Raw genomic sequence first — 27,231 nt, 5'->3', positions numbered from 1 at the left:
GGGGGGGTGTGTGTGTGTGTGTGTGTGTGTGTGTGTGTGTGTGTGTGTGTGTTTTAAGTTTTTAATTATTTTTTTTTTTTTAGTAATCTCTACACCTAATGTGGGGCTCGAACTCCCAACCCAGAGATGAAGAGTCCCATGCTGTTTGGAGCCGCCCGGGGGCACCATAGGCAGTTGTTTTTTTGTTGTTTTTTTCTAAGCAACTTACAGAAGGTTTTTTACAACATCTTTAAGAAATTGGTTGGGTCATTTCACTTAAAGTTACTGAGATACAAGTGATCATCCATTCAAAGCTTGTTCTTGAATATTTGAGGAATTTAAAAAATCACAATTCATACTTAATCACCTAAGAGATTCCTATTTATTTGAAAGGTTTGTACAGCTCATATATTTTTTCTTTTACTATTCAGAGTAGTCATAGTAAACCAAATGTGTTTTAAAACTTAACTGTCATAAGTTGTGGCTTTTCCTAGACAAAAGTTTAAAAAGTTGAAATATGTTGTATAATTGGCTAAGCTTTCTTTTCTTGGAAATTACTAGAAATACTGCTTAAAATAACTTATTTTGTGTTAACATATTTCCAGAAAAAAGTTATGATAATACTGGCGTAAAACTAAGCAGTTTTAACTGTAGGACTTAATATGTGACAATGAATTCTGGATTGACTGTATGCTCAGCTTGCAAAAGAACAAATGAGTACCAGGGAGCAGCATATCCCAAATGTAATGGACAGGGAACCTCTTATTTCAAATAACACTGTGAGTTGGTGGTTAAGGAAAACACTTTGGAAAATTCTAGTCTAAGGAAAAAATATCCTTTTAAAATTGCATTAGAGTTTGCTGCTTAAAATGGTTTTTATTTTTCCTCAGTTGTCTCAGACCATGCATTGAAATGACTTCCTTTAGTTCTGTTACAACCTAACATTTAAGTTATTTCTCCTTGGTGCTATATTGATTCCAATTGATTATGTGTAACAATTGAAAATTACTAGATAATCATTTGAGACAAGTCTTCAGTTGTTGGGCATTCAACCTAGTACTAAAATGAACTGAAAATAGCACAGGATCACTTGTACTATATTCTGTGATAAAGTCTCTAAACTAATGCATTTAAACTATGTTAACATAGGACCTTTTAGGGTGCCTGGGTGGCTCATTTGATTAAGCATCCAACTAATGATGTCATCTCAGGTCTTGATCTTAGAGTCATAAGTTCAAGCCCCGTATAGGGCTCTGCACAGTGTGTGAAGCATATATATGTATATATGTGTGTATATATATATATGTATATACGTGCATGTATAAATATATGTGTGTGTATACATGCACGTATACATATATATATCTATACGTGCATGTATATGAGCACACACACACACCTTTAAAGAAAAAACAATTTTGCTAGCTTCAGTGAGCCTTACAACACAAACCAAAAAAGCAAAGATAAAGCCAGTAGTAGTACCTCCTCTCCTACCAGAGTTAGGTGTTTATTTGGTCATACTGCACACAAATATATGGTCATATATATATTGCTCCTCTATTTTAAACAAAAATGGGATTGTGTGATACACCTTAGCCAACTTGGTATTTTTATTTAATATGGACATTTGACTATATTACTTATCAACTTGTAACATTCAGTGCATAGATTTTTAATTTGCTATACCATTTTTCTGTTGTTGAGTTTATGTTGTTTAATTCTTATTTTTTGAACCACTAGAAGTGGTGCTGCAGTAAATGTTATGCAGTTTATTTTTTTCTTGTTGGTGCTGTTTATGTAAGGTAAATTCCCAGAAAAATTCTTGTATTAGAGGATTTTATATTGATTTTTTTAAGTAAGAAAATCATCCACTCATACTAGGTCATTAATACTCTAGAAAACACTTATATTTTAATTTTATATATTATCTAATTTATTCTTCGCAATAATCCTGTGAGGGGGGCATATTCTCATTTGCAAATGGGGAAACAGGACTAGAGTATTCAAGTGTTCTGAGTTCATTCACCTAGTTCGGGACAAACGTGGAACTATATTCTAGATCTTTTAATTCATATTTATCTGTTACATCATGATGAATGATCCAAATTTTTTATTTGGAAAACCATTAGGGTGTTTGTAGGTGTATTCCTTAGCTATAGGTGATATGGTGACGTGTAAGGGTCTCAGTTGTATCTGCACAGGGAAACATCATCTGGAGAACTTGCAAAAATACTAATAACAATCTATCCCTGTTTCTCTGCCCAGACTAATTTAAGGTTTAGATAAGTGGGAACTGAGAGAGAAACAGACAGATGGAGCATGAGCAGGGGAAGGGCAGAGAGAGAGAGAGAGAGACAGACAGACAGAAAGACAGACAGAATCTGAAGCAGGCTCCAGGCTCCAAGCTGTCAGTACAGAGCCTGATGTGGGGCTCCCACCCACGAACCGTGAGATCATGACCTGAGCCAAAGTCAGATGCTTAACTGACAGAGCCACCCAAGTACCCCTTGGATTTTTTTCTATATATGCATAAATGCATTTATCTCATGCTTTTGAATGGATTCATACTTGATAACGTTATGAGTTTCCCTCTCTCCTTATTACATTATCCTGATCCTCTCCCTCATAACTGTTAACATTTCATGGAACACTGGTGTAACCAGAATAGCTTGCATGATTGTGTTGTGTTTTTTCTATCCTAATTATGATTTAGAGAAGTTTTCAAGTCTAACAGTTAATGTGATATTAATACACTGAAAATACCAATTAAATGCAATGGAAATTAAGAAAAAGATTGCTTGGGGATAGGTTTTGATGAAGAAAGTGGCATTTGAGCCAAATTTTGAGTTTGTAGAATTTGCATGTGAAGAGTTAGATGGCAAAGAGCTGTCCAGGGGACTGGAATAGTATAAGCAAAAGGATGATTGGGGAAAGCTTTTAGTTGTATAATTTACATACAAGCTGACTGACGGTTTATGCTTGGTTGGTATGGAAAAGAGCAGCATGGAGCCTTTGGAGTCTTGACAGTATCAAATCCTCTGCCATTTTAGTAGTTTTTTGTCTATTAGGATATGGAAATTGGTACAGTTTCCTTATTGTAAAGAATCCTGCTTTTCTGGATTGTAGTAAGAATTAGATACAATGTGCCTAGTATGATCTGTGGCATGACATTGAGTGTTAAGTAAATTTTGTTCTCTTTAGGGGGTGGTGTCTGATAAAAATAAGGCCAAAGACATTTATGCTTATTTGGAAATCCATTTTTTGGGAGAAAATTTTTATGTGTCCTTTGTCAAAAATATGGTTGAGGAAGTAATAAGTTATACTAAGTTTATACAGTAGCTTGGACCCTGAGTCAGTTAGCCTTGTGTAGGGTAACTCCCTTTACAAGCTGCAGTTTATAAACTTTTTTTTTTTTTTAAAGGGGGATGGATTCAAATTGTACCAATCCTTCAGGCCCAGCTTGAATACTACCTGCTTCCCATGGCCTTCTGTCGTGTTGTTATGTATATTAAACTTTATTATGGAGATTTTCAAACACAGAAGTAGAATAATGCATTGTATCCTCAGGTATCTGTCATCCATATTCAACCTTGGGTGAAATTTAACTTTTATTAATTTTTAAAAATATTTTTATTTAGTTTTGAGACAGAGACAGAGCATGAGCAGGGGAGGGGCAGAGAGAGAGGGAGACACAGAATCTGAAGCAGGCTCCAGGCTCTGAGCTGTCAGCACAGAGCCCGACGCGGGGCTCGAACTCACGGACCATGAGATCATGACCTGAGCTGAAGTGGATGCTTAACCAACCGAGTCCCCCAGGTGCCCCTGAAATTTAACTTTTAAACGAATATTTCAAAGCAAATCCCAGACAGCAGACCAGTTTAAGCATAAATTCTCTTACTGATGAGGACTTATTAAAATATACAATCCTCTCGGGGTGCCTGGGTGGCTCAGTCAGTGAAGCATATGACTTTGGCTCAGGGTCATGATCTCACAGTTAGTGAGTTCTGCCTGCTTAGGGCTCTGTGCTGACAGCTCAGAGCCTGGAGCCTGCTTCAGATTCTGTCTCCCTCTCTCTGCCCTTCCCCCGGTCACCCTTTGTCTGTCTGTCTGTCTGTCTGTCTGTCTGTCTCTCTCTCTCTCTCTCTCTCTCTCTCTCCAAAAATAAGTTAACATTTAAAAATATAAATATAAAAAAAGTAAACATTTAAGTACACACACACACACAGTCCTCTTGTATTATCACTAACAAAATTCCTGTGTATCATATAATACTCATTCCATATTTATATTTCCCTGATTTTCTCAAAAAAGTCTTTTTTATAGTTGGTTTGTTAAAATCATGATTCAGACAGGGTTTACACAATATATTTGACCTTTAAGCTTCTGAATAATATTCTTCCTTTTGTCCTCCCCTTTAAAATTTCACGTCATAGATAATGTTAGTGAAACCAGGTGGTTTTTCCTTTTTTCCATATTCTCGATTAGACAATTACTTTCTTGTGTTATCTATTGACTCTTCTTTTATGTTGTGCATATTTCTGATAAACTAGTATTTGGATCTAGCACATTTATTAAATTGAAGTTTAATGGTTTTTGTTTTTGAGGCAATAAAATTTCATAGGGTGGTGCTTTTTCATATTTCATTTTATTATGGGGCATATAATGTTTGCTTGTTCTACTTTTAAGATGATAGCATATTAAATCACAAATTAATGTTAATTTATAAATACTCCTTTTGGAGGGGGCTCATTCCATAATGTATCTTTGATATTTCACATGTCTCAGATTCATTAGTCATTTTGCATTGTCTGTTTTTATTCAAGTATGTCATTTTCATTTCCATCTGTTATTTGACCTCTCAAGTGTTATGTAAAAGTATCAGAAACTAGGATTGATTGAGGTTGATTGTGAAGATCTTCTGTAGGCAATATTTTGTTTTTCAAAATAAAAGAATTTCCTTAAGCAGTATTTTATTTCCCAAGTGAATTGAGAAGACTTCATAAGGACTCAAATATATGGTGATTCTCCTGTGAGAGAATTTTAAGGAAAAAATATCTTGCCTCATATTTGCATATTTGTAAGTTAAATATTTATCCTATTTTGCCCCTTTGTGAGATTTATCCTCAAAGAGCTAAAGCAGTCTTGCACAGAAATATTTGGTAAATATGTATTTAATGTCTAAATGCTGTAATTTAATTTCTAAACTTATTAGAAGATTCGAGGTAGGGTCTTTGAAGATTTCTGGTTTCTGGGAATCTATATTGATTTTTTTTTTTGGCCAAGTTTCATGCAAAACTAAAACTTGACTTTTCCTTAGTATAGTTGAGTGAGAAATACTGTTCGTTTTTTTTTTTTAAATTTTTTTTTTTTTAACGTTTATTTATTTTTGAGACAGAAAGAGACAGAGCATGAACGGGGGTGGGTCAGAGAAAGAGGGAGACACAGAATCTGAAACGGGCTCCAGGCTCTGAACTGTCAGCACAGAGCCTGACGCGGGGCTCGAACTCACGGACCGCGAGATCATGACCTGAGCCGAAGTCAGCCGCTCAACCGACTGAGCCACCCAGGCGCCCCGAGAAATACTGTTCTTGATGCTGGTAAAACAAGCACGTATAGTTATCCCGTGAAGTATGTGGACAAATAAGTATTAAATATCCAAAAAGGTTCTTGTGGTTCTTGGCTCAACTGCTAGCTAAGTGACTTGTCCAACATCACTAGAAAAGTATATGATTAAATTTATGCCCCCAGGAAAAATAAATTACTAGGTGTTGACAGTGATTAGTAGAAATTTGTAATGTTCAATCTTTGAAGACTAATGGTCTACTACAAATACTTAAGCCTGGATTTAGGTTTACCTTTGTCATGGATAAGAAAAGGCATTGCTGGAGTGCTTGGGTGGCTCAGTTGGTTAAACATCCAACTCTTGATTTCGGCTCAGGTCATGATATAGCATTGGACTCTGCCTGCCTAAGCATGGGAAGAGTATAGAGTGGGGGAAGAGAGGATTGGAAAGTGGGCTCTGAGCTGACAGCAGCAAGCCCAATATGGAGCTGGAACTCAGGAACTGCAAGATCATGCATGACCTGAACTGAAGTCAGACACTGAACCACCCAGGTGCCCCAAAATGAAGATATTCTTAAGGACTTTAGCTCCTGTGTGTTTGCAGTAGATACCACTAATGTTCAGTGATTATGTTCATTAAAAACTATCCAAGGAGGAAAAAAAAAACCAAACAAACAACCATCCAAGGAGGATCACTACCAAGAATATTTCATCAACAGCCTAAGTTACTTTTTATATTGGCTTATATTTAATTTGGTTTTCAGGGTTTTTTTTGTTTGTTTTTTTGTAATTGATGCACAAGATCACAATAGCCATCAGGTATTATAGGAGTAATATGGAAAAGTAGTACCAGTGGGAAGTTGCTATCAGTTACTTTATGTTGAATGTCTTCAGTGGTATAGAAAGTCTGAGGAAGTTCTTGTTCTCTGTCTCTCCATTAAAATTAGCATTATGTATTAATATGTATGAAGGCATTTATATACAGTTACTATCCAGATATTAGTTGATTTCGTGATTTGAATTTATATTTCATACAATACAAAATGTTTTTCATTCAATATATATTGAGCATTCAGATAGCTAAGACACAGTTCCTGGTCCCTTAGACCCCAGAGCTTAATTTCTACTATGGCCTTTAAATAGAACTAATTATGATACTATGAATTAGTGTCATATCATAGTAGAAAGTGCTTTAGTACCATTTATTGTGGCTCTAAATGGTTTTCCCTCCAACTTGTTTTTTATAGTAGGCATATGGTGAGGAATTGGATCAGATGTCTGAGAAAAATTAGTATATATTTTTTTAATGTTTATTTTTGAGAGAGAGCACAAGTGGGGAAGGGGCAGAGAGAGAGAGACACACACACACAGAATCCAAAGCAGGCTCCAGGCTCTGAACTGTCAGCACAGAACCCAATGTAGGGCTCGATCCCATGAACCGTGAGATCATGGCCTGAGCTGAAGTCAGACACTTAACTGACTGAGCCACCCAGGCACCCTGAAAAATTAATATTCTTAATGACATAAATGTACTTATCAATGCATATTCTTGGTTCTTTACACAAACTTGTTAAACTTTTGAGTTATGTGTTAGTAAATATAAAAACTTAGAACTTAACCAGTATATCGTTTGAGGTTCTTTATCTGTTTTTCTCATGTAATTAGCAATAATGTTGCCTACAAAAAGTTGGTAATGCTGTTAGTTTTTTTTTTTTTTTAAGTTTATTTTGAGAGCGCGCATGCGTGTGCACGCATTGGGGGAGGGACAGAGAGAGAGGGAGAATGTGAGAATCCCAGGTTCCTCACTGACAGTGCCAGCCCAGTGCTGGGCTCCGGAGCCATGAGATCATGAGCTGAACCAAAATCAAGAGTCAGACCCTTAACCAACTGAGCCACTCAGGTCCTCCTAATGCTGTTAAATTTTAGAATTTGATGACACTGTTGTTTCCTTTTGTTAGGAAACAAAAGAACCTCAAAAACTTTAGTTCACACTTACCTCAGTATTTCGCAAGGTCTTGGCCATAGAGAAGTTTCTATTATGTATCTTCTATCTGAGCCGATTCCAGTTGTTTATTAAAGGAAACAGTTTTGGGAGAGTTTCATGGCTTAATAATGCAAACAAAATTTGAAGAACCCCAAGCAGTACTGTGTACCATAACTCTTGGATGCACTTTCTTCAAGTTAACATAGTCAATTCAATATTCTGTAAATGCATGCTAGATACTCTGTTGCTTGTTAGAAGAAAATACTGTTTTTTTCTCCTATGATCTAACCATTCTGGATAAAATTGTTAAATTTATATCTAGATTCTTTTCCCTTGCCACCAGATGGTATCAGCATTTGTAACTGTGTAGGACATAGTAGATTGGCATTTTGCAAAAATTTTGGAGTCCCACTTACTGGTATTCATGTGACCCCTGCCCCCTCAACTTTATTATTATTAAAATGGAGATTATTGGTTTGAGAATTTAACAGTGTTTCTGTTCTGTTCTGTTGTTTTGCCCACTTTCTCCTCTCTTTGTGATTGAGATAAATGGTAACACCCTAAACTGAAAAGCTGAGTTTGATTTTGTTTGGTTTTTTTTTTAAAGGCTTTTCCTCTTCCCCTATCTAATCCCCTTCATTTAAATGTAACCTGAAATACCATTCATTTTAAGAACAAAATATGCCTGGGGAATAGTATGAATGAAAAGGTTGAAGGCAAAGCTCTGATGCTTAACTTTTGGCTTGCTCATATTTTAGAGTGAATTATCTGCATTTGATTTTTTTGTGGAGCAGTCAAGAAAGTAAATCCACTAGAGCAGAGGTCGGCAAACTATGGCCTACACTCCAGATCTAGCCCACTACCTATGTTTGTTTGGCTCACTCTCCAGGATTGGTATTTAGATTTGTAAATGGTTGGAGAAAAATTAAAAGAATAATATAACACAAATACTTGAAATTCAGGTTTCACTGTTCATAAATAAAGTTTTATTAGGACACATTCATGCTTATTTACTTTGATATCATCTATGGCTGCTTTTTGTGCTACAAAGGCATATTTGAGAACAGAGACCATATGACCTGCAAAGTGTAAAATGTTTACCATCTGGCTTTTTACTAAAAAAATTTATTGACCTCTGCACTGGGGCATAATTCACCACAAAAGTAAGAATGGATCCAAGAGACTTCTCACATTTATCTGGAGGTTCTTTAACTTATGACCTCATCTATTTGGACGACAAATAAAGCCTGGAAGTAAGCAAAGAAGGGCTTCAGTAAAGCTTCAGTGCTTTAGTCTTGAGAACATTGCTTCTATGTTCCTTTTATTTTTCTTAATAAAAATCTCCCTTTTTATTCATAGATTATACAGATATATTGTAGAAAGGTAATTAAATAGATAAATAGATGGGGAAAATGGTGTATTCTGATCACTTAAGGATGGTATGAATTTTGGGTGATTTCCTTTCAGTCTTTTTTCATTAAAAAAGTTTTTTTTTAATGTTTATTTTTGAAAGAGAGGGGCAGAGAGAGGGGGAAACACAGAATCCGAAGCAGGCTCCAGGCTCAAGGCTCAGAGCTGTCAGCATACAGCCTGACGTGGGCCTAGAGCTCACTGACTGTGAGATCATGACCTGAGCCAAAGTCGGACGCTTAACCAACTGAGCCACCCAGGCGCCCCCCCCACCCCAATTTTTAATGTTTATTTTTGAGAGAGAGAGAGAGAGAGAGACAGATGAGCGGAGGAGGGGCAGAGAGAGAGAAGGAGACACAGAATCTGAAGTACTCTCCAGGCTCTGAGCTGTCAGCACAGAGCCCGTCGTGGGGCCCGAACTCACAGACCATGAGATCATGACTTGAGCCAAAGTCAGACAGACGCTGAACTGACTGAGCCACCCAGGCGCCCCTGTCTAAGCATTTTCTTAATTGCAAACTCAAATATTTTTAATAGTTACATGTTATTTCATTTTATAGATGTGTCACTTAACTATTATAGGGCAATTATGCAGTTTATAATTTTGGAAGTCAGTAATCTGCAAGCAAAAATACTGCAAGCGTGTTTATACATAGCTTTTATATATTTATATTTATTCTTAGGATTGATTCCCAAAGTTGGGGAAACTGGTTCAAGAGATATGACTCTCCCGACACCTGGGTGGCTCAGTTGAGCGGATCAACTTCAGCTCAGGTCATGATCTCACGACTCATGGGTTGGAGCCCAACATTGGGCTCTTTGCTGACAGCTCAGAACCTGGAGCCTGCTTTGGATTCTGTGTCTTCCGCTCTCTCTGCCCCTCCCCTGCTTGTGCTCTGTCTCTCAAAAATAAATTTTAAAAAATTTTTTAAAAAGATATGAATCTGTGTGTATGATGTTAAATTTTAAATTGCTTTCCTAAGAAAGGATTGTAACTTTTTTTAATTAAAAAATTTTTTATGTTTATTCATTTTTGACACAGAGACAGTGCGAGTAGGGAAGGGCAAAGGGAGAGGGTGACACAGAATCTGAAGCAGGCTCCAGGTTCCGAGCTGTCAGTACAGAGCCCCATATGTGACTTCAACTCACAAACTGTGACATCATGACCTGAATCGAAGTCGGATGCTTAACAGACTGAGCCACCCAGGAGGTCATTGAAACTTTTTAGAATACGTTTTTGTGCGTGTGTGTTACAGGTAGTTTCCTTCTTAAAGCATGTTTTTACTGTTGTTAGTCTACCATACCTGGATATCTGAGGCTAACGGATCACTGCAAATTAAAAGCAGCCTAATTAAAAAGGTCGGAAATAGCACCACTATGTTCAAGTCAAGTGATATTTATTTAGTTATTTTAATTTTTTTAAAGGTTATTTATTTTTGAAAGACTGAGCGACAGAGCATGAGCAGGGGAGAGTCAGAGAGAGAGGGAGATACAGAATCCGAAGCAGGCTCCAGACTCCGTGTTGTCGAGCTGTCGGCACAGGGCCTGATGCGGATCATGACCTGAGCCTAACTCAGATACTTAACCAACTGAGGCCACCCAGGTGCCCCTCAAGTCAAGTAATACTTAAACTGACAGCAAGGCAGGAAATGCTAACAAAAGCAGCCACAAGAGACCTAAACACTGAGTTGCACAAGAGCCTCAGAAAGTATTGTTTCTTTCAAGAGTAGTCTGTTGTGGTGCTGGTAATGGATATTTGTTGAGTACTTTTTATTAATAGTTTACAAAACATTTTTGGATACATTATCTCATTTGATCTTCACAATAGATTAAGCTAAGGTTTAGAGGTTAGACAACTTGCAGAAGTCAAAATGTGAACTCACATTCTGTACCTAATCACATGCTATTTCTATTGTACCACATTGTCCGATATAAAATGTGTCCATTGTGCTTTCTTTAGGAAAGCAGAATAAGAAAGAATCAACTTTAAGGCCATTTCCATATCCTAAATAATAAGAATTTTAAGGTTTTGGCCCTAATGGAATAATTACTTTAATAAGGACAGTGTGTTCTCAGAGGATACAGATAAATAAGATGTTCCATGGAAGAGTGTTTTAAAAAAAAATTTTTTTTTTACATTTTTTTTTTTTTTGGGAGAGAGAGCGCGTGCGCAGTGGGGGAGGGGCAGAGAGAGAGGGAGACACGGAATCCAAAGCAGGCTCCAGGTTCTGAGCTGCCAGCACAGAGCCCAACGCGGGGCTCAAACTCAAACTGTGAGATCATGACCTGAGCCGAAGTCAGATGCTTAACCAACTGAGCCACCCAGGCACCCCTGGAAGTGTTTTAATGACTGCAGTTGGTATGATCTTTGTACGTTGAGCCCTTCAGTGCTTAATATCATTTAATGCATTTAATGTATAAGTTGATTTAAAAGGCACATATTGTTAAGCTTGTAAAGCATATATTGATTTAAATTTGAAGCATACTTAAAAACTTAGCTGCATAATATTAGGAAGCCACTTTAGATGATTGAAAATATGATTCCTAATAACACGTTGGCAATATTCTGTAGCTTCCAGATGATTGGCCATTAGACTTGGGAAACAGTTAATGCTTGGAAGAAGTTGAAGCTGTAATGGAATGAGAGATCTAGAAGATACAATATAAAATACAAGGTTTAAGAGAAGGATCACATGTGAATCTAAGAAAAAGAATATAAAGGACGTATTTAGAGCAATATGCGAAATCCTATGAAATATTTATAGAATAATGAAATTGACTATATCTAAATTTAGGGAATTTTAAAGAAACATTTAGAAATCAAAGATGATTTAAGCAGACTAGACATTAGAACAAATTGTTTTGTGTTAAGATGGAGAACTTTGTGTGAATGAGAAGTGTGGAACACATTTGGACCAAGATTCCTTTATTTGTCTTGATAATTATATACATGTGCAAAATGTATATAAGTATATGTAACATCCGTATTATATATATGGCTACAGAATTTTATATGTCTATGTATATATATTGTGTGTAAAACAATATTTTGATCTCAGTGAGTTTGTTTTAAAACCAAGAGCCATGGGGGCAACTGGGTGGCTCAGTCGGTTTTGGCTCAGGTCATTATCTTGCAGTTTGCGGGTTCGAGCCCTGCATCACTGCACCAGTGCAGAGCCTGCTTGGGATTCTCTCTCCTCCTCTCTATGTCCATCCCCCACTCATTCACTCTCTCAAAATAAATAAACTTAAAAAAAAAAAAAATCAATGTCTTGATGATAGGGCTAGAGTTCTTATAGTAAGTAATGGATGTGCAGGTAAATTGGTTCATCTACATATGTAATAAAACCTATAATGTTGAAATTTTTACTTTAAATGGGCATATGAATTTGAGAGAAATTAAAAGGAAAAAAACAGTCCTTTATACTTAAGCACATACTTAGCATTTCTGGTGCCCTTCATTCCTTGAAGATCTGAATTTCCATCTGTTATTTCCCTTTAGCTTGAAAAAATTTTTTTAAGTATTTCTTGAGGTGGAAGTCTGTTCTAACAAATGTTTTTATCTAAAAATATCTTTTCTTTTTTTTTTTTTAAGCCAAAGCATATTTCTACCAGGTAAAAACTTCTAAGTTGGCATTTTTATTTCTTGTTTCAGCACTTTACAGTCTCTTCCTTTGTATTCTGGTCCCCATTGTTTGAAGTGCAAAATCAGTGGGCACTCATATTATCTTTTCCCCTTTACGTAACCTTTTTCTTCTAGCTGTTTTCAGGATTTTCTCTTTGATTTTTATTATGGGTATGGGTTTTATTTTCTTTTTTCCCATTTTGCCTTGGGTTCACTGAATATCTTAAATCTATGAATTTTGCTTTCATCAAACTTGAAAGAATTTCTTTCTGGCCGTTGTTTCTGCAAGTAATTTTCCCACCTCATTTTCTCCTTTATTATTTTTTTTCCCCCTCTCTCTAGATTGGAAATCTCGGTTGATCTATCTTTAAATTCACTGACCTTTTATCTCCAATCTGTTACTAGATGCATCCAGTGAAAAATTTTTAAATATATATATTTTTAAATGTTCATTTTTTGAGAAAGAGAAACAGACAGAGCATGAGTGGGGGAGGGGCAGAGAGTGAGACACAGAATCTGAAGCAGGGTCCAGGCTCTGATCTGTCAGCACAGAGCCTGACGGCGGGGCTCAAACTCCTGAACCATGAGGTCACGACCTGAGCTGAAGTCAGATGCTTAACCAGCTGAGCCACCCAGGAACCCCTAAAGATATTATTTAGTTATAGAGTTTCCATTTGGTTATTTTTATAGTTTGCTTTCTTTGTTGTAATTTTGTATTTTTTAATTTGTTAGCATATTTTTTCTTTCATGTTTGTGTACAGTTACAATAGTTGTTTTAAGATCCCTGCTAATTCTAACCGTTGGGTCAGCTTGGGCTTGGTCTTTATTAATTGATTTTTCCCTTTAGTCTAGGTCTCATTTTCCTGTTTGTACATGTCTAGTACTTTTAGATTGTGTTCCAGACTTTATGATTGATACATTGAAAGTACTCTAGGTTCTGTTATGTTCCTATTGAGAAAGTTTTTTGTTTTTGTTTAATGGGGCTCAAACTCCAAATTCCTGTGACTTCTGTGGTAGTCTGTAGCAGACATTACAGACATAAGTCTGTAGCCTTAATTAGGCTGCTCAAAGTCTGCTCCACAGATATATAGTTCAGGGATTGTCTAAAAATCTGAGTAGAATTTATATACGGAATTTGGTTGTCTCTTTCCTGAGACTTCCATCTTCAGTTTCCAGCATCTCTGGTTGCTCCAAACTGTCCTTTGGTTCTTCAAGCTTTTAAGACTAGATTCTCTGTAGGAATTTTGGTGCCCACCTCCAACCCCAGGCCTGTTCTCAGGAGAAAAAGCCATTTAAAAAACTCACTCTTTGCCAGTCTTTTCTTTTAAGTGTAGATGATCTTCCACTTTGGGTTTTTGGTTTCCATTGCCTTCAAATTGTTTTGTATTTGCCCAGAATTTGTAGTTATCTGCCGGAGTGTTTAGGTTAATAAGAGCTATACCTCTAATTACCAGAAAGTGCCTGTGACTCATTTAAACTCTTTGAGAACAGTGACTGTATTTTAACTTGTTTTTTCCTCAACAAAATCCAACACATGGAAGATATCTAGTAAAAGGTTCCTAAGTTAATGAAAGGATGAAATGACCTGTTCACTTTGTGAGAACTGTTAATGAATCCAGCTTTTCTAACAGGTTAAGAGAAATAGCTTATTTGCTATCCATATAGTTTTTTGATAATAGTATCTGTTCAGATTTGTTGCTCATTTTTAGATTGGGTTGTTTGTTCTTTTGTTAGAGTTTTTTTAATATATTTGGATACAAGTCCTGTATTGGATCTGTGATTTCCAAATATTTTTCTCCTAGTCTGTGGTTTTTTCATTATCATCAGTGTCTTTTGTTCAGCCTGTTTTATTGACGAAGTCAGATTTTTTTACACATTGGTTTTTCTTTTATGGACTCTGCTTTTGATGTTGATCTTACCTCATAAACACTAGGTCACATAGCTGTTCTGTTTTTCTAGAAGTCTTATAATACTACATTTAGCTGTATGATCCATTAGTTTTTTTTTTTATTAAAGTGTAAGGTATGTGTTGAGGTTCACTTTTTTGCATATGGATATCTTATTTTTCAAGTATCATTTGCTGAAAAGATTGAAGAGCTTTTTTTAATAGCTGACTTTTTTAAAGATTTTATTTTTAAGTAAGGTCTACACTTAGTGTGGGGCTCAAACTTACAACCCTGAGATCAAGAGTTGCATGCTCAGGGCACCTGGGTAACTCAGTCGGTTGAGCATCTGACTTCACCTCAGATCATGATCTTGTGATTCATGAGTTCAAGTCCCACGTTGGGGTAGCTGCTGTCAGAGTAGAGCCCACTTCAGATTATCCCCCTCTCTCTGCCCCTCCCCCACTTGTGCTCTCTCAAAATAAAGAAAAATATTTAAAAAAAGATTGCATATTTTACCAACTGAACCAGCCAGGTGCCCTTTTATTAGCTAAGTTTTGAATACTTACGTACCCTGTTCTCTAATTCACAGTAAGCCATGTGGCAGATGCTCCAGTTACCATCCCATGAAGAAATTGAGAGAAAACAGTTTAGGGTACTTGTTCAGAGTTATAGAGCTACTTACTAAGCTGCCAGACTATAATTTGAATCTAATTCTATTTCCTTGTAAACCACCTTAAGGAGTTTGAGCTTTATCTTTAAGTCAAGGATTAAGATGTAGGAATCACATGGACAAAGTACAGTTCAGAAAGATGACTGATTACATTTGGAGATTAGAGTGTATGATGGGAAGACAGAATTACAGTCATTTTAGGTAAGAGATGGTGGTAGTGTAAACAACCAAACAGCTGGAAAATGGTTAGATTTAAGTGAGGTAGGAGGTCGACATTAGTGATTGGATATTGGTGTAAGAAAGGAAAGAATTAAGCTGTAAATGGGGACGAAGAATAAAGTTGGAATTTTGCCCAGGGAATGGGAAGGAGATATTTGGAAATTTTTAAGAGAGAAGTTTGGCTTATAAATACAAATGTTTGAGTGAGAGTCCTAAGCATATATATAGTTTTCAAAGCAATGAGAGTGGATGAGATTGCTCAGGATAAGGGGTAGAGAGGATACTACCTTGGATAGAGGACTAAAGGAACACTAGAGTTTAAGAGACAAGGGGATCTGTGAAGGCTGAGAAAAAGCAACTGGACACGTTGGAAAGTAGAAGGAAAAATGATGAGAGAGAAAGTGGCAACGGAGAACATTATTACAGCAAGGGAGGGGTGCTTTGTAATGTCCAATACTATGGAGTCTTAGAGAGAACCTATTGGGGAAATTAATAGGATTGTATTGCAAGACCTAAGAGCTGAAGGCTGTGAATTTGTAGTGGCTTCAGTGTTGAATGGTGTTCTCCAGCAGTACTTACCATTCGAAGGCAAAGGACCTTCTTACTCAACACATTGTCCCATGAATGATAATTTAAACTGTTAGAAATGAAAAGATAAGAAACATACACTTTAGTTTTAGTAGAAGGCGAAGTGAAAGGAGTTACTCTTAAGGAAATTTCAATATTTAATCGCTCCCACAGCTGATTAATTTATGTGTTTCTTTGAGATTGAACTGGATCATCACTTACATATTTTGAGGGAAAGTTTTAAATCAGTGGTAGAAGACCTACAAATAAGGAAGTGTTGAGAAATTTTGAAAAATATTAACTAAAGTAATGTAAAATAGTAATGTTATAATTGGAACAACATAAAAAACAGGCTAACTATACTTTAGTATTTGAGCTTGCTTCCTTTGTTACCTTCTATTTTGCTCAGCCATTAGTGGTTTTTCTTGGCACACAGAATAGCCCACGAACCTTTGACCTCAGGGTTTTAATTTTAATGTAGATTGCTGTTATGTGCTCTATTTAGGGAAATCTATCTTCATAGAGAAATCGGTTTTTGTCTATCTCTGCTCATGCTAATTGCAGTAATAGCAGCAATATAATATAAAAATACTTGATACAGTCTATTTAAATTTTTCTTTCTACTGATTTTTGTTTTTGTTCAACAGGTTTGATCTGTGGATGAAATGAATCATGATTTTCAAGCTCTTGCATTAGAATCTCGGGGAATGGGAGAGGTAAATACTTACGAATACTAAGAATGTATATACCTCACTTTATTTGAGCCCTTAACACTTTTTTTTTAAACCATAAATATTCTTGAAAATAGTGTTTATGTCTTCCACATGATGTGGGTTTTTAAAATCTCAGATGATACAATTCTGTAGTTGTGATTTTCACCTTTTTTTTTTTTTTAAACCTCTAGTAGTAATTTTTAGTGAGATTGTATCTAATTGATTTGATTGACTTGGTTTAGATAATGTTTTATATTTTGATAATCATAATTACTTTGCTCAGAAAAGAGCCTTTCTTGATCCTTGTCCTGCTGTTTTATATATGTATGACGTTTGCTTTAGCCACACTTGATTGTTCACTATTCTCTCTTCCAAAAATCTCTCCTTGTTCACTGCTTAATAAACTTCTAATCCTCTACAAGACTGTACTGAGAAAGATTCTTATCTGTTGTCCCATTGCTATCTGCAGTAAAATTAATTACTTCCTCTTCTGACTTCTCCTAGATCTTTATACATACTTTATTACTTGTTACAGTTTGTTTTATATTAATCTTTTCTGTAGATTGTTAGCTTTGAATAAGTGGCACACAGTTAGCACTCTGAATTTAATAGATTTTATCAGTCCTGTTAATATATGATTTTTGTTGGGGCATCCCATTTAACTACACCATCACATAAATTAAGGAATAAAAAATGCTTGAGTTTTCCATATATCTAAAGAATATTTAGAAAACTAATTGATTATGAAAACCCTTGTGGTCACATCTTTATTTTGTCGTGTTCTGTAGTACTAACATAGTGTGGACTTTGGTAATAGATCATAACAGTGAACAGACATGAGATGTGTAATTAACTGCTTGCTCCCGGAGATTATTTTACTTTGGTAGATTAGCGACCTTCATGAGACTCACTCCATCCAATGCTGTGCTCTTCAGATGCAGAAAAAGAGTCCAGTCACTCCTCTGGGCCACAAGAGGGCACCCTGCAGCTAGCTAACCCTTCCCTTCTCCAGAACAGCGTTTTCCAAAGAGTTTGTCATTTTCAGAGGACTGATTTAAGGGTGAGTTAAGGTGCTTAAGCATAAGTATTGCCAAAGTACACTTGTTAGTCTAGTGTATAAGGTAAAATTCTGGTCCCTAAGAAAGGTTTGAAAGAAGGAATAATTTTTTAGTTAAACAACAACAAAAAAACACCTACACCTTCACTGCAGTGGCTACTTAGGCATTATTTACACTGTGGGTGAATAAAAAGAAATAGTTGAAAAAGGCTTCTGTTTTGTTCCCTGCTACTTGTTTTCTTTGGTCTTTAGAAAGCAAAATAATCCAGGTTTGAACAGTGTTTCAGCCTGATCTGTGACAAACTTGAACTCAGTGATTTCTTTAAGGGCAAGTAAAGCCACACCATTAACTTAATTCTCTTTAGACCCCGAGCACTTTACTTCCTAGATCTACATTGTATATATGTTTACAGATTGGCTCATTTCCCCACTCCCCTTCTAAATAACACTTGATAAATGCAAAGACATCTTTGCAGTTAAACAAAAATGTCATGATCAGAAACAGTAGTTGGAAGAGTTTGGTTAGTTATTTGAGGGTGGAGGAGGTATATTTGAGGTTTTTGGAAAAGAGACAAGCTGGGTTGAACAGTATGTTAATCTAAACTTAAATCTAGGCCTTCTTAATGGAAATTTTAGATAACGCAGAATGAAAGTGGCTAGGGTTTAGACTGCCTGCTCTTTTGGGCAGATAACAGCAGGTCAGTGCTTCTATGACCTTCATTCAGTAGAAATGTATTTTTAAATAAGCTGTTATTCACTAATTAAGTTTTTTTTCTTAACAGTTTACCAACTAATTCTGTTACCTCTAAGAGATAGCTAAGAAACCTACTCAGGTTTCTGCCTCTGGGTTCTCTCTCCCACAAGCCTTTCTATCTTTCCTCATCTCACAGGCAGCAGGGAACCTTCTGGGATTTCCTTCTTTGCCTGTCTCTCTCTCACCAGTCTTCTCCTCCTTTCCTGACAGGTGAGGTTTTTTGTTTTTGTTTTATCCCAGAATTCATTTTAATAAATTAAAAGTAGCCCTGAGTTTTTGGCTCTTGAGTTTTCTAAAATTGCTTGTTTATTTTTTAATGTGACATCCTTTTTTAATGGATTGCCCTATTCTTGACTTTTTTCAAAAATCAAATTTTCTTTATTATGTCTTAAGTTGTTGTAAATTTCTCATGTACAAATATTGCATTACATATAGGACTATTTTCAAATGTACTGGGTTTTGTAGGTCATGATGTCTTTACTGACCCACCATCAGAAGGGCAGTCTTTTCTACTTGGTCATCCAGAAATGGGAACAGATCCGTGTTCATCCATTCATAAACTCATTCTTTCCATATTTTTCCATAGCATGTTTTTGTCAAAAGACTTACTGATTTGTATTGTGTCATATGGCTTTAAAAAGAACAAAGCTAATTCATAGGCGGTTGGACTCAGCTTCATTAATATAGTGTTTTAAAACTACAGTGCAAAGGCACAAATCTATTATATACACACACAGTATGTTCCTGTTAATTTTTTAAATAGGGGGAAAGATACCCCTGCCTGAAATTCTTTAGGGAACCTAGAATTTAATTTTAAATCCCTGCGTTAATGTGTATTATTTAGGGAATAGTCAAAGCTTAGTATGATAAATAATGCCTCCTCCTTTCTTTTCTGACACAATAATATTTAAAGAATGTTATGCACTAAGATCCCAAGTGGTATGGTGAAGTGGAATGCTGGATACGGGAGGAGACTTCTGTTTTCTCTCCAATCTATCACTATCACTATGCCTCTGAGTAAGATTGACTTCTTTGAAGACAGTATTAGGAATAACCTTTGTATGAGTTACATATATCTCTCAAATGTTCTAGCTCTGATCTGAGCTGTTAGGGATAACTGGAATAGAAGCCAGCTATTTGAAATAGTGTTTAAATAACGATCATAGTTTTATCTACAGAAATCTTTACCTTAATTCTTAAACTTTATCCACCATAATGAATGCCCACGTTATATGGGGTGAATATCATGATAATATAAACTTTTTAAAATGTTTACTTATTTTTGAGAGAAAGCATGCCATGCGTGTGCCTGCGGGGGAGGGGCAGAGAGAGGGAGAGAGAGAATCCCAAGTAGGCTCTGCAGTGTTAGTGCAGAGCCCAATGCGGGCTCGATCCCGTGAACTGTGAGATCATGACCTGAGCTGATATCAGGATTCGGGCAGTTAACCAATGAGCCACCCAGGCACCCCTAAGCTTTTTTATTATATCTAGTGGTGGTCTAATGCTGGTAATTTTCAGAAATATTGATGAATTAGACTATGATTGAAAAGAACCATCTTCCATAGCAGGTGTAAAGAGAATGGGCTTTAGAATTATACAGGCGATGTGTTCAAATCCTATTGCTGCCATTTATTAGCCATGTGTGTAACCTTGGTTCTGATTCCTTGTGCAGGATGGGACGGTATTAGGCATCTATTCTTTGTTTCATGTCCCTCCTATGATACTCAAATGAATTGGAAAAAGAAGGCAAATAACTATAGATAAGACTTTTGTATTGAATAGTAATATCATAGTCCTTTAAAATAATCAGCCAGTTAAATGTTGCTGGCCAGTTTGTTATGTTTTATAATAAATATTAAAAGGTTCCTATTTTTGTAGCAAAGAGATCTAATTTGTGTCTGCTATATGCTTGGTACTATTCTAAGCAGTTTACTTACGCTATTTCATTTTAGCCTCATTTCTATGAAATATGAAATATACTATAAAAGTATCGTTATTATTATCCTTACAGATGAGGAGATTGAAGCTCAGAATGGTTAACTGGCCCAAGATGGTATATAGTAGTGATTGAATAGCATAAACTGATGAGCGCCTTGACTATTTATAGTACTGCTTCCTATTGGAAGTGATGACATCTAATGGTTGTGGTGATTAAAGTATTAGAAATGGAGAAGATCTGGGGAAGTGGTATGATTTGAAAAAATGAAGAAGTATTGATATCTTTTATTAATAGAAAAAAATTAAAGTCTGGAAAAGCGCCATTGTGGGGTTCAAGGGAATTACCTTGTCTTTTGTTTTCTACATACACATTTAGTTATTAGCATCTATGCCTGTCTTTTGTGAACTTCCATTATGAAGAGAGTCACCTTAACATCGTAATTTGACCAGATAGTCCAGATACATATCTGGTGTCATGGCATAATTATTAATAGCACCCCCTTCCTCAGAAGTGTCCCAGTTTGGATATTACATGAACATCTTAATTTAAAACACCATATTGTAGACATAAAGCCTTTACATCCTATTAATTCTTGGGATTATGTTAATTTGGTTGGTTTTGTGATTTTTATGTAGTAATTGGTATTAATCTGAAATGTAAGTGTACCTCATAGTATAGGTTCTTGTAGGAATTTATTACTTATTTTGAGGCAGTATGTGAAAGTGTTGACTGCTTTATTTATTTATTTATTTATTTATTTATTTTTAATGTTTATTTTTGAGAGAGACAGGGACAGACAGGGGAGGAACAGAGAGACAGGGAGACACAGAATCAGAAGCAGGCTCCAGGCTCCAAGCACAGAGCCTGACGCGGGGCTCCAACTGACAAACCGCAAGATTGTGACCTGGGCCGAAGTCGGACGCTCACCCGACTGAGCCACCCAGGCTCCCCGTACTGCTATTTTTGAAGATGGAGAGGGCAAGCCATAAATGCTTCTTGAAGGAAAGAACTAGTAAAATGGTGGACAGTTGGGGGGATGAATTTGTATGTTCACCCAATCATTTCTGAGTTGGAAAGACAGAGGTGTAGGTTAACAAGATATACTGAGTTGCTTGACTTTGGTTTAAAGTTTTTGTGAAATTGGGAACGAATATGAAGTAGTACTGGATAATATATCTTGCAGATCTTTAAGATCTCTTAACCCTTGTTTTCTATAATATGCTTCCCCCTTTCTACTACCGTAAAAGAGTCTCCAGGGGCAAATCTCTAATTTTATTGCTATTGCAGCCAGTGTACTGCCTACATTTTTTTTTCCCCTAAATGGTCTATCTTGAATTGTTGCCTTCCCCTGTATTCAGTTCATTTTAACTTTTCTTGGTCACAAGCTAGTAGTTTCTCTGAAAGTATTTCAAATCAGTGTCTAAACTGTCACAGAACGTTGTTTGTAGAATGTTGGTATAGGCCTTTGTTAGGAGAGGTATTAATTTTACTAACTCCTGTGCATGATAACTTAATAAACGTTTGCAAAATGAGGATATTCATAGCACAGTGTTTGGCAAAAAGTAGGCACATTGGATAAGTGCTTAATACAGTTTTTGTTTTTAATTTTTTTTAAATGTTTATATTTGAGAGAGACAAAGCACGAGCAGGGGAGGGGCAGAGAGAGAGGGGGAGACCCAAATCTGAAGCAGGCTTCAGCCTCCCAAGTGTTGGCACAGAATCTGACGTGGGGCTCGAACTCAGGAGCTGTGATATCATGACCTGAGCTGAAGTCGGATGCCCAACCGACTGAGCCACCCGGGCATCCCCTCTAGTTGTGTTTTAAAGCAGTAATTTATGAGCTTCTCTACTAAAGCACTACACAGAACTTTATCACAAAGACTTCCTCAAAGGGATTGTTATTTCTGTTACTTTAGGTTAGTTTCAGCCATTTCTGTGACTGTTTCTATTAAGTTTCTAAAACTTTACCCTCAGTTTCTTTGTTACTATTATTTTGATATTGAAACTTTTTTTCATGATGTATGGATAAAACATTTCTTTATTCTCTCAGAAACCAATTTTTAATGACATTTTAAAGTATTAACTTGGGTTTTGCTATGCATACATATTCAATTATTTAAATATATCAAGTGCAGTGTTTTAGTATTATCAACTTTACATTTTGTTTGAATATTTACATGAACCTTTTATAGTGATTTTTAAAAAAAGCTTATGAAGGAACAGAGGTTGCATTTTGCTGGGATCTTTGTTAGAGCAGATTATTGTTTAAAATGTGCTTTAAATAAAAATCATTTGCAGCCCAGGGTGATCCTAACATGGAAGAACTTTTCTGTTTAAAATTAGTAGAAGCTGGTTTCCTTTAAAATTAAATATATTTAATTTAGCAAAAAAAAATCTGTAGATTGGGAACATGCCCAAATTGGACTTTTCCCCCTGCCTTCAGAGCTGCTTCTGGCTTTTTGTTTTAGTTAATAGTGCTACCATTTAGCTTATTATCCAAATTTAAAAATTGTATCCTTTTTATTAATCCCTTCCCCATTTGTAATCATACTCATACTGACTGTGCTAAATGTCTCTCAAACCATGTTGTTTTTTCAGTTCTTTGGGTTAGTACCACCTGTTTTACTTCTACCATCTTGGCCCTGCTGTAATTCTGCTAAACTGATTTCCTTGCCTGTCGTCTAGACTATCCATTATTCTTAAAGCTTATAACTTGAGTTGTTTTCTAAAACATAATGTCACTCTTAACCTCTCTGAATTCCCTTTACGTTGGTGAAATGTGCAATTTCTTAGCTTATCTTTAAGGCTTCTGAGAATCTGACCTAGAAAGTTTTACCAGCATTAGCTTTGACATTCCCACATCTGTTCATCCATCTCATACCTTGTTGTACACACAGTGCAGTTTATCAGGTTGTGCCTTTGTTCATGATTTACTGTATCTTCCTCCCCTTCTACTCACACTTTCAACCCTCCCCCCCCCCCCCCCGTTTTATTTTATTTCTCAGACTCAATTCAGGTTTTACTACGTTCATTTTATTGCATTTAGTTTGTATGTTTGTGAACTCTCTAAAAATAAGGTTACTATGCCTTAAGGAGACAAACACAGGTAAAAGCTTAGTGATAGAAGTATATACAGGTTTAATTATGAGCCCTGGAACACTGGGTACCTAATTATGGGCTGAGAGGGAGGAGATCTTAGGAGTACTTAACTTAAAATGCCACGTACATGTCTCAGAAAAACAAAACAGTCTGTAGTTTTCAAACATCTCCCCAGTCCATCTTCTCTGAGTGTCAGGGAAAGTAGAGAGGAGAGGCTTGGATGAGTAATAAAGTATCATTAGGAATTAGCCAAAATGTACATATTGAATAATTTGTGAATCATTGTGTCAACACAGTTTTTATGTGCTATATATGTCACATACTTCCATTGAATAAGTGAAGTAAAAGTGAAAATATATTTTCTGCCATGGAAGCTGTGGGATAAGAGGTGATCCAAGGGCAGTATTTGGAAGTAAAGGAAAAGTTTTCCTTTTTTGTATAGATGTTTTTATTGTATTATCTATATTGAATAAGAAATTTAGTAAGTTTTTTGAAAAAATTTATAAAGAAAATCACATGATGGTAAAACCTTTTAAAAAAGTATAGAAAAGTCCAAAGTGGATTTTGATTAGTGTTCAGGTCTAGAATTATTAGAGCCAGTACCCAAACATAAGTGAGGAGTTATTTTATCATTAACAATACAAATTAGAAAATAGTTCACCCTGAATTTTCCTTAGCATTGAAAACTAACTTGTACATACCAGTGGTAAGTTTGCTTTCACCTATGTAGAATTAGAATAAATTTGTAATCAGAATGATACTTAAATTAATCATTTTTTCCCTCCCAAATAGCTTTTGCCTACCAAAAAGTTTTGGGAACCTGATGATTCAACAAAAGATGGACAAAAAGGCATATTTCTTGGGGATGATGAATGGAGAGAGACTGCATGGGGAACTTCTCGTAAGTTATTGGTGTATGTGTAAGAATTATGAGTTTACTTGAAATTTTCAAAACCCTGTTAACCCCCAGACAATATTTGGAGCAAATTTGTGAAGTCTTTGTTGAAGATTTTGTAAGTCATTGTAATGCACATTTTTTGTTAATGCGCATTTTTTATTAGCCCTTATCTAATGATCTACTTAACAATTAGAAGTGTTTGTCACGGTGAAGTATGTTACAAAGTTTTTATTTGAAGTTAACTCTGGGGTGCCTGGTTGGCTTAGTCTGTGGAATGTGCAACTCATGATCTCAGGGTTGTGAGTTTGTTGGGTATAGAGATTGCTTAAAGATGAGATCTTTAAAAACAATGAAGTTAACTCTGATTATAAAATTCTGAATTTCCATTAAAAGAGGGCACATTAACAATAGGGATTTTCAATCTTAAATTGTATTAGAGGACAGCGACTGATTTATCTAATTGCAGCTCAGTCTAGCTTTATTAGACATTTGCCATACCCAGAAAGGAAGTAAACTCCCTGAGTAAGGTAAATCCACAGAAAGGAAGCAGACTTTGAATGTTTTTGATATCCACAAGTAATGGAGAGAGACTTAGAAACCAAGAAACTGTTAAGGGAGAAGGAACTGGTATGAAGGAGTACAGTTCACGGAAGTAACTGTATTGATAGGTAAATTACAGAGCATGGCCTTATTCTTAAAGTAGTACTGATTATATTTTGAAATGTTTCTCATTAGTAAAATTTGAGATATATACACATGCAACTGTCAACATGTATTTTACAAATAAGTTTTCTCTTTTTATAACAATTCATTGCAGCTTGTGAAAGCTACACAAAATTACCAAATTAAGATCAAAACAAATTTCTGAACAAATTTCTGGATAATTATCAAATTAACCTTAAATTTTGAGTGTAAATTACCAGGTGTTTCTTTATTCTACAAATCATTAAAATACATTAAAAGGTTTAAAGTCTTTTATATTGGGAATGCAAGCTGGTGCAGCCACTCTGGAAAACACTATGGAGGTTCCTCAAAAAATTAAAAATAGAACTACCGTAGCAATTGCACTACTAGGTATTTATCCAAGGGATAAAGGCTAGCTGTTTCGAAGGGACACATGCACCCCAGTGTTTATAGCAGCACTATCAACAATAACCAAATTATGGAAGGGCCCAAATGTCCATTGATGGATGAATGGATAAAAACGATGTGGTATATATGTGTATATGTGTGTATATATATATGTATGTGTGTGTGTGTGTGTGTGTGTGTGTGTGTGTGTGTATACACATACACACATATATATATATAACATATTACGTATATTTTACACACACACACACACACACACACACACACACACACACACACACACAGTGGAGAATTACTCGGCAGTCAAAAAGAATGAAATCTTGCCATTTGCAGCTACATGGATGGAACTGGAGGGTATTATGCTAAGTGAAATTAGAGAAAGACAAAAATCATATGACTTCACTCGTATGAGGACTTTAAGAGACAAAACGGATGAACCCAAGGGAAAGGAAACAAAAATAATATAAAAACAGGGAGGGGGACAAAACAGAAGAGACTCATAAATATGGAGAACAAACAGAGGGTTACTGGAGGGGGTGTAGGATGGGGGATGGGCTAAATGGGTAAGGGGCATTAAGGAATCTACCCTTGAAATCATTGTTGCACTGTATGCTAACTAATTTGGATGTAAATTAAAAAAAAATTATTAGTTGAAAAAAATCTTTCATATTTAAATTTGTTTATTCAACTAAAATAATTGCTGAAAAGTTAGGTAGTACTAGATAATTTTAGTGATTAATAAATACTCTTATAGTAAAAATTGAGAAAGTTTGAAAACTTTAGCTATTAATTTATAGTGAAATTTTCTTAAAATACTGGGAATTTTCTTTGAAGTCTGTCGGTATGTAATATAATATGCCAGGTTTGGAGAATATGAAGGTAAATAAGATATTACCCTCAAAGAATTTTTTTTTTTCTGGATTTGAATTAACCCATATTACATGGGTCTCATAATTTAAAGTATTCCATTATTTAGACTGGGACACATTTTTCCCACAAAAGACACTTTCCTTGCTAAAATTACATGTGCTTGAAAAGTTGAATGGTAGACATGTTTTGATTTTTGTTTTAAAGGTTGAGTGGTTAATTACTTTAGTTACCAGAACCAAATATTTTTTTAAAGCATTCCAAAGGAAAACATCTTGAGCACAACATGGTAATGAAAGATTATTTTCAAGATGGGTGGTTGGGAAATATTTTTGGTATGTTATATTTGGAGGATAGCTTGTACCAGAAGTAAAACATTTAAGCCACAAATTTATATATTTCTTTTAGTGTCAGATTTATATTTTGAATTTCTTATATCATTTCCTCTTGAAATTTTTTTTTTTTACGCTGTATGGATAAAATTCTGAAGATGAATGTTAGTCTTTACCTGGAGACATGTGAAAATTAGAAATGAATGAAAAATTTAGAAATTATTTTGTTTATAGAACATTTATTGGGGGGCGCTCAGGTGGCTCAGCCGGTTAAGCATCCAACTTCAGCTCAGGTTATGATCTCATGGTTCCTGAGTTTGAGTCTGCTTCTGGCTCTGTGCTGACAGCTCAGAGCCTGGAGCCTGCTTCAGATTCTGTGTCTCCCTCTCTCTCTGCCCCTCCCCTCGCTCACGTTCTGTTTCTGTCTCTCAAAAATAAACAAACATTGAAAAAAAAATAAAAAAACATTTATTGAATGCCAAGTATTTACAAATATGAATAAAGGAATTGCAGGAATAATGTCCTAAAGGAATTGTCAATCTAAAGATTCTTTCCATGACTGTAGGAGACTTTACCAT

The 27,231-nt window shown here is 35.7% G+C and overlaps 1 protein-coding gene across 8 annotated transcripts in view; it reads left to right on the top strand.

Moving 5' to 3' along the window:
* Positions 1-27,231, top strand: part of PUM2 (pumilio RNA binding family member 2) — a 99,526-nt gene that overhangs the window by 6,367 nt on the left and 65,928 nt on the right. For 7 of the 8 annotated variants that reach the window (XM_078444949.2, XM_081795162.1, XM_078444950.2 and 4 more), the window contains exons 2-3: positions 16,550-16,618; positions 24,257-24,365. In XM_078444949.2, coding sequence (XP_078301075.1) covers positions 16,568-16,618; positions 24,257-24,365 — 160 coding nt within the window. In that variant the 5' untranslated portion in view covers positions 16,550-16,567. Of the gene's footprint in view, positions 1-16,549; positions 16,619-17,550; positions 17,676-24,256; positions 24,366-27,231 lie in introns of those variants that run through there. The other variant, XM_078444954.2, reaches the window with a different exon arrangement.

The sequence above is a fragment of the Panthera onca genome, chromosome A3 (genome assembly GCF_046562875.1).
Source record: "Panthera onca isolate mPanOnc1 chromosome A3, mPanOnc1 haplotype 2, whole genome shotgun sequence".
NCBI lineage: Eukaryota > Metazoa > Chordata > Mammalia > Carnivora > Felidae > Panthera > Panthera onca.
Note: the sequence above shows the minus strand (reverse complement) of the source record. Positions and strands in the feature narration are given on the sequence as shown.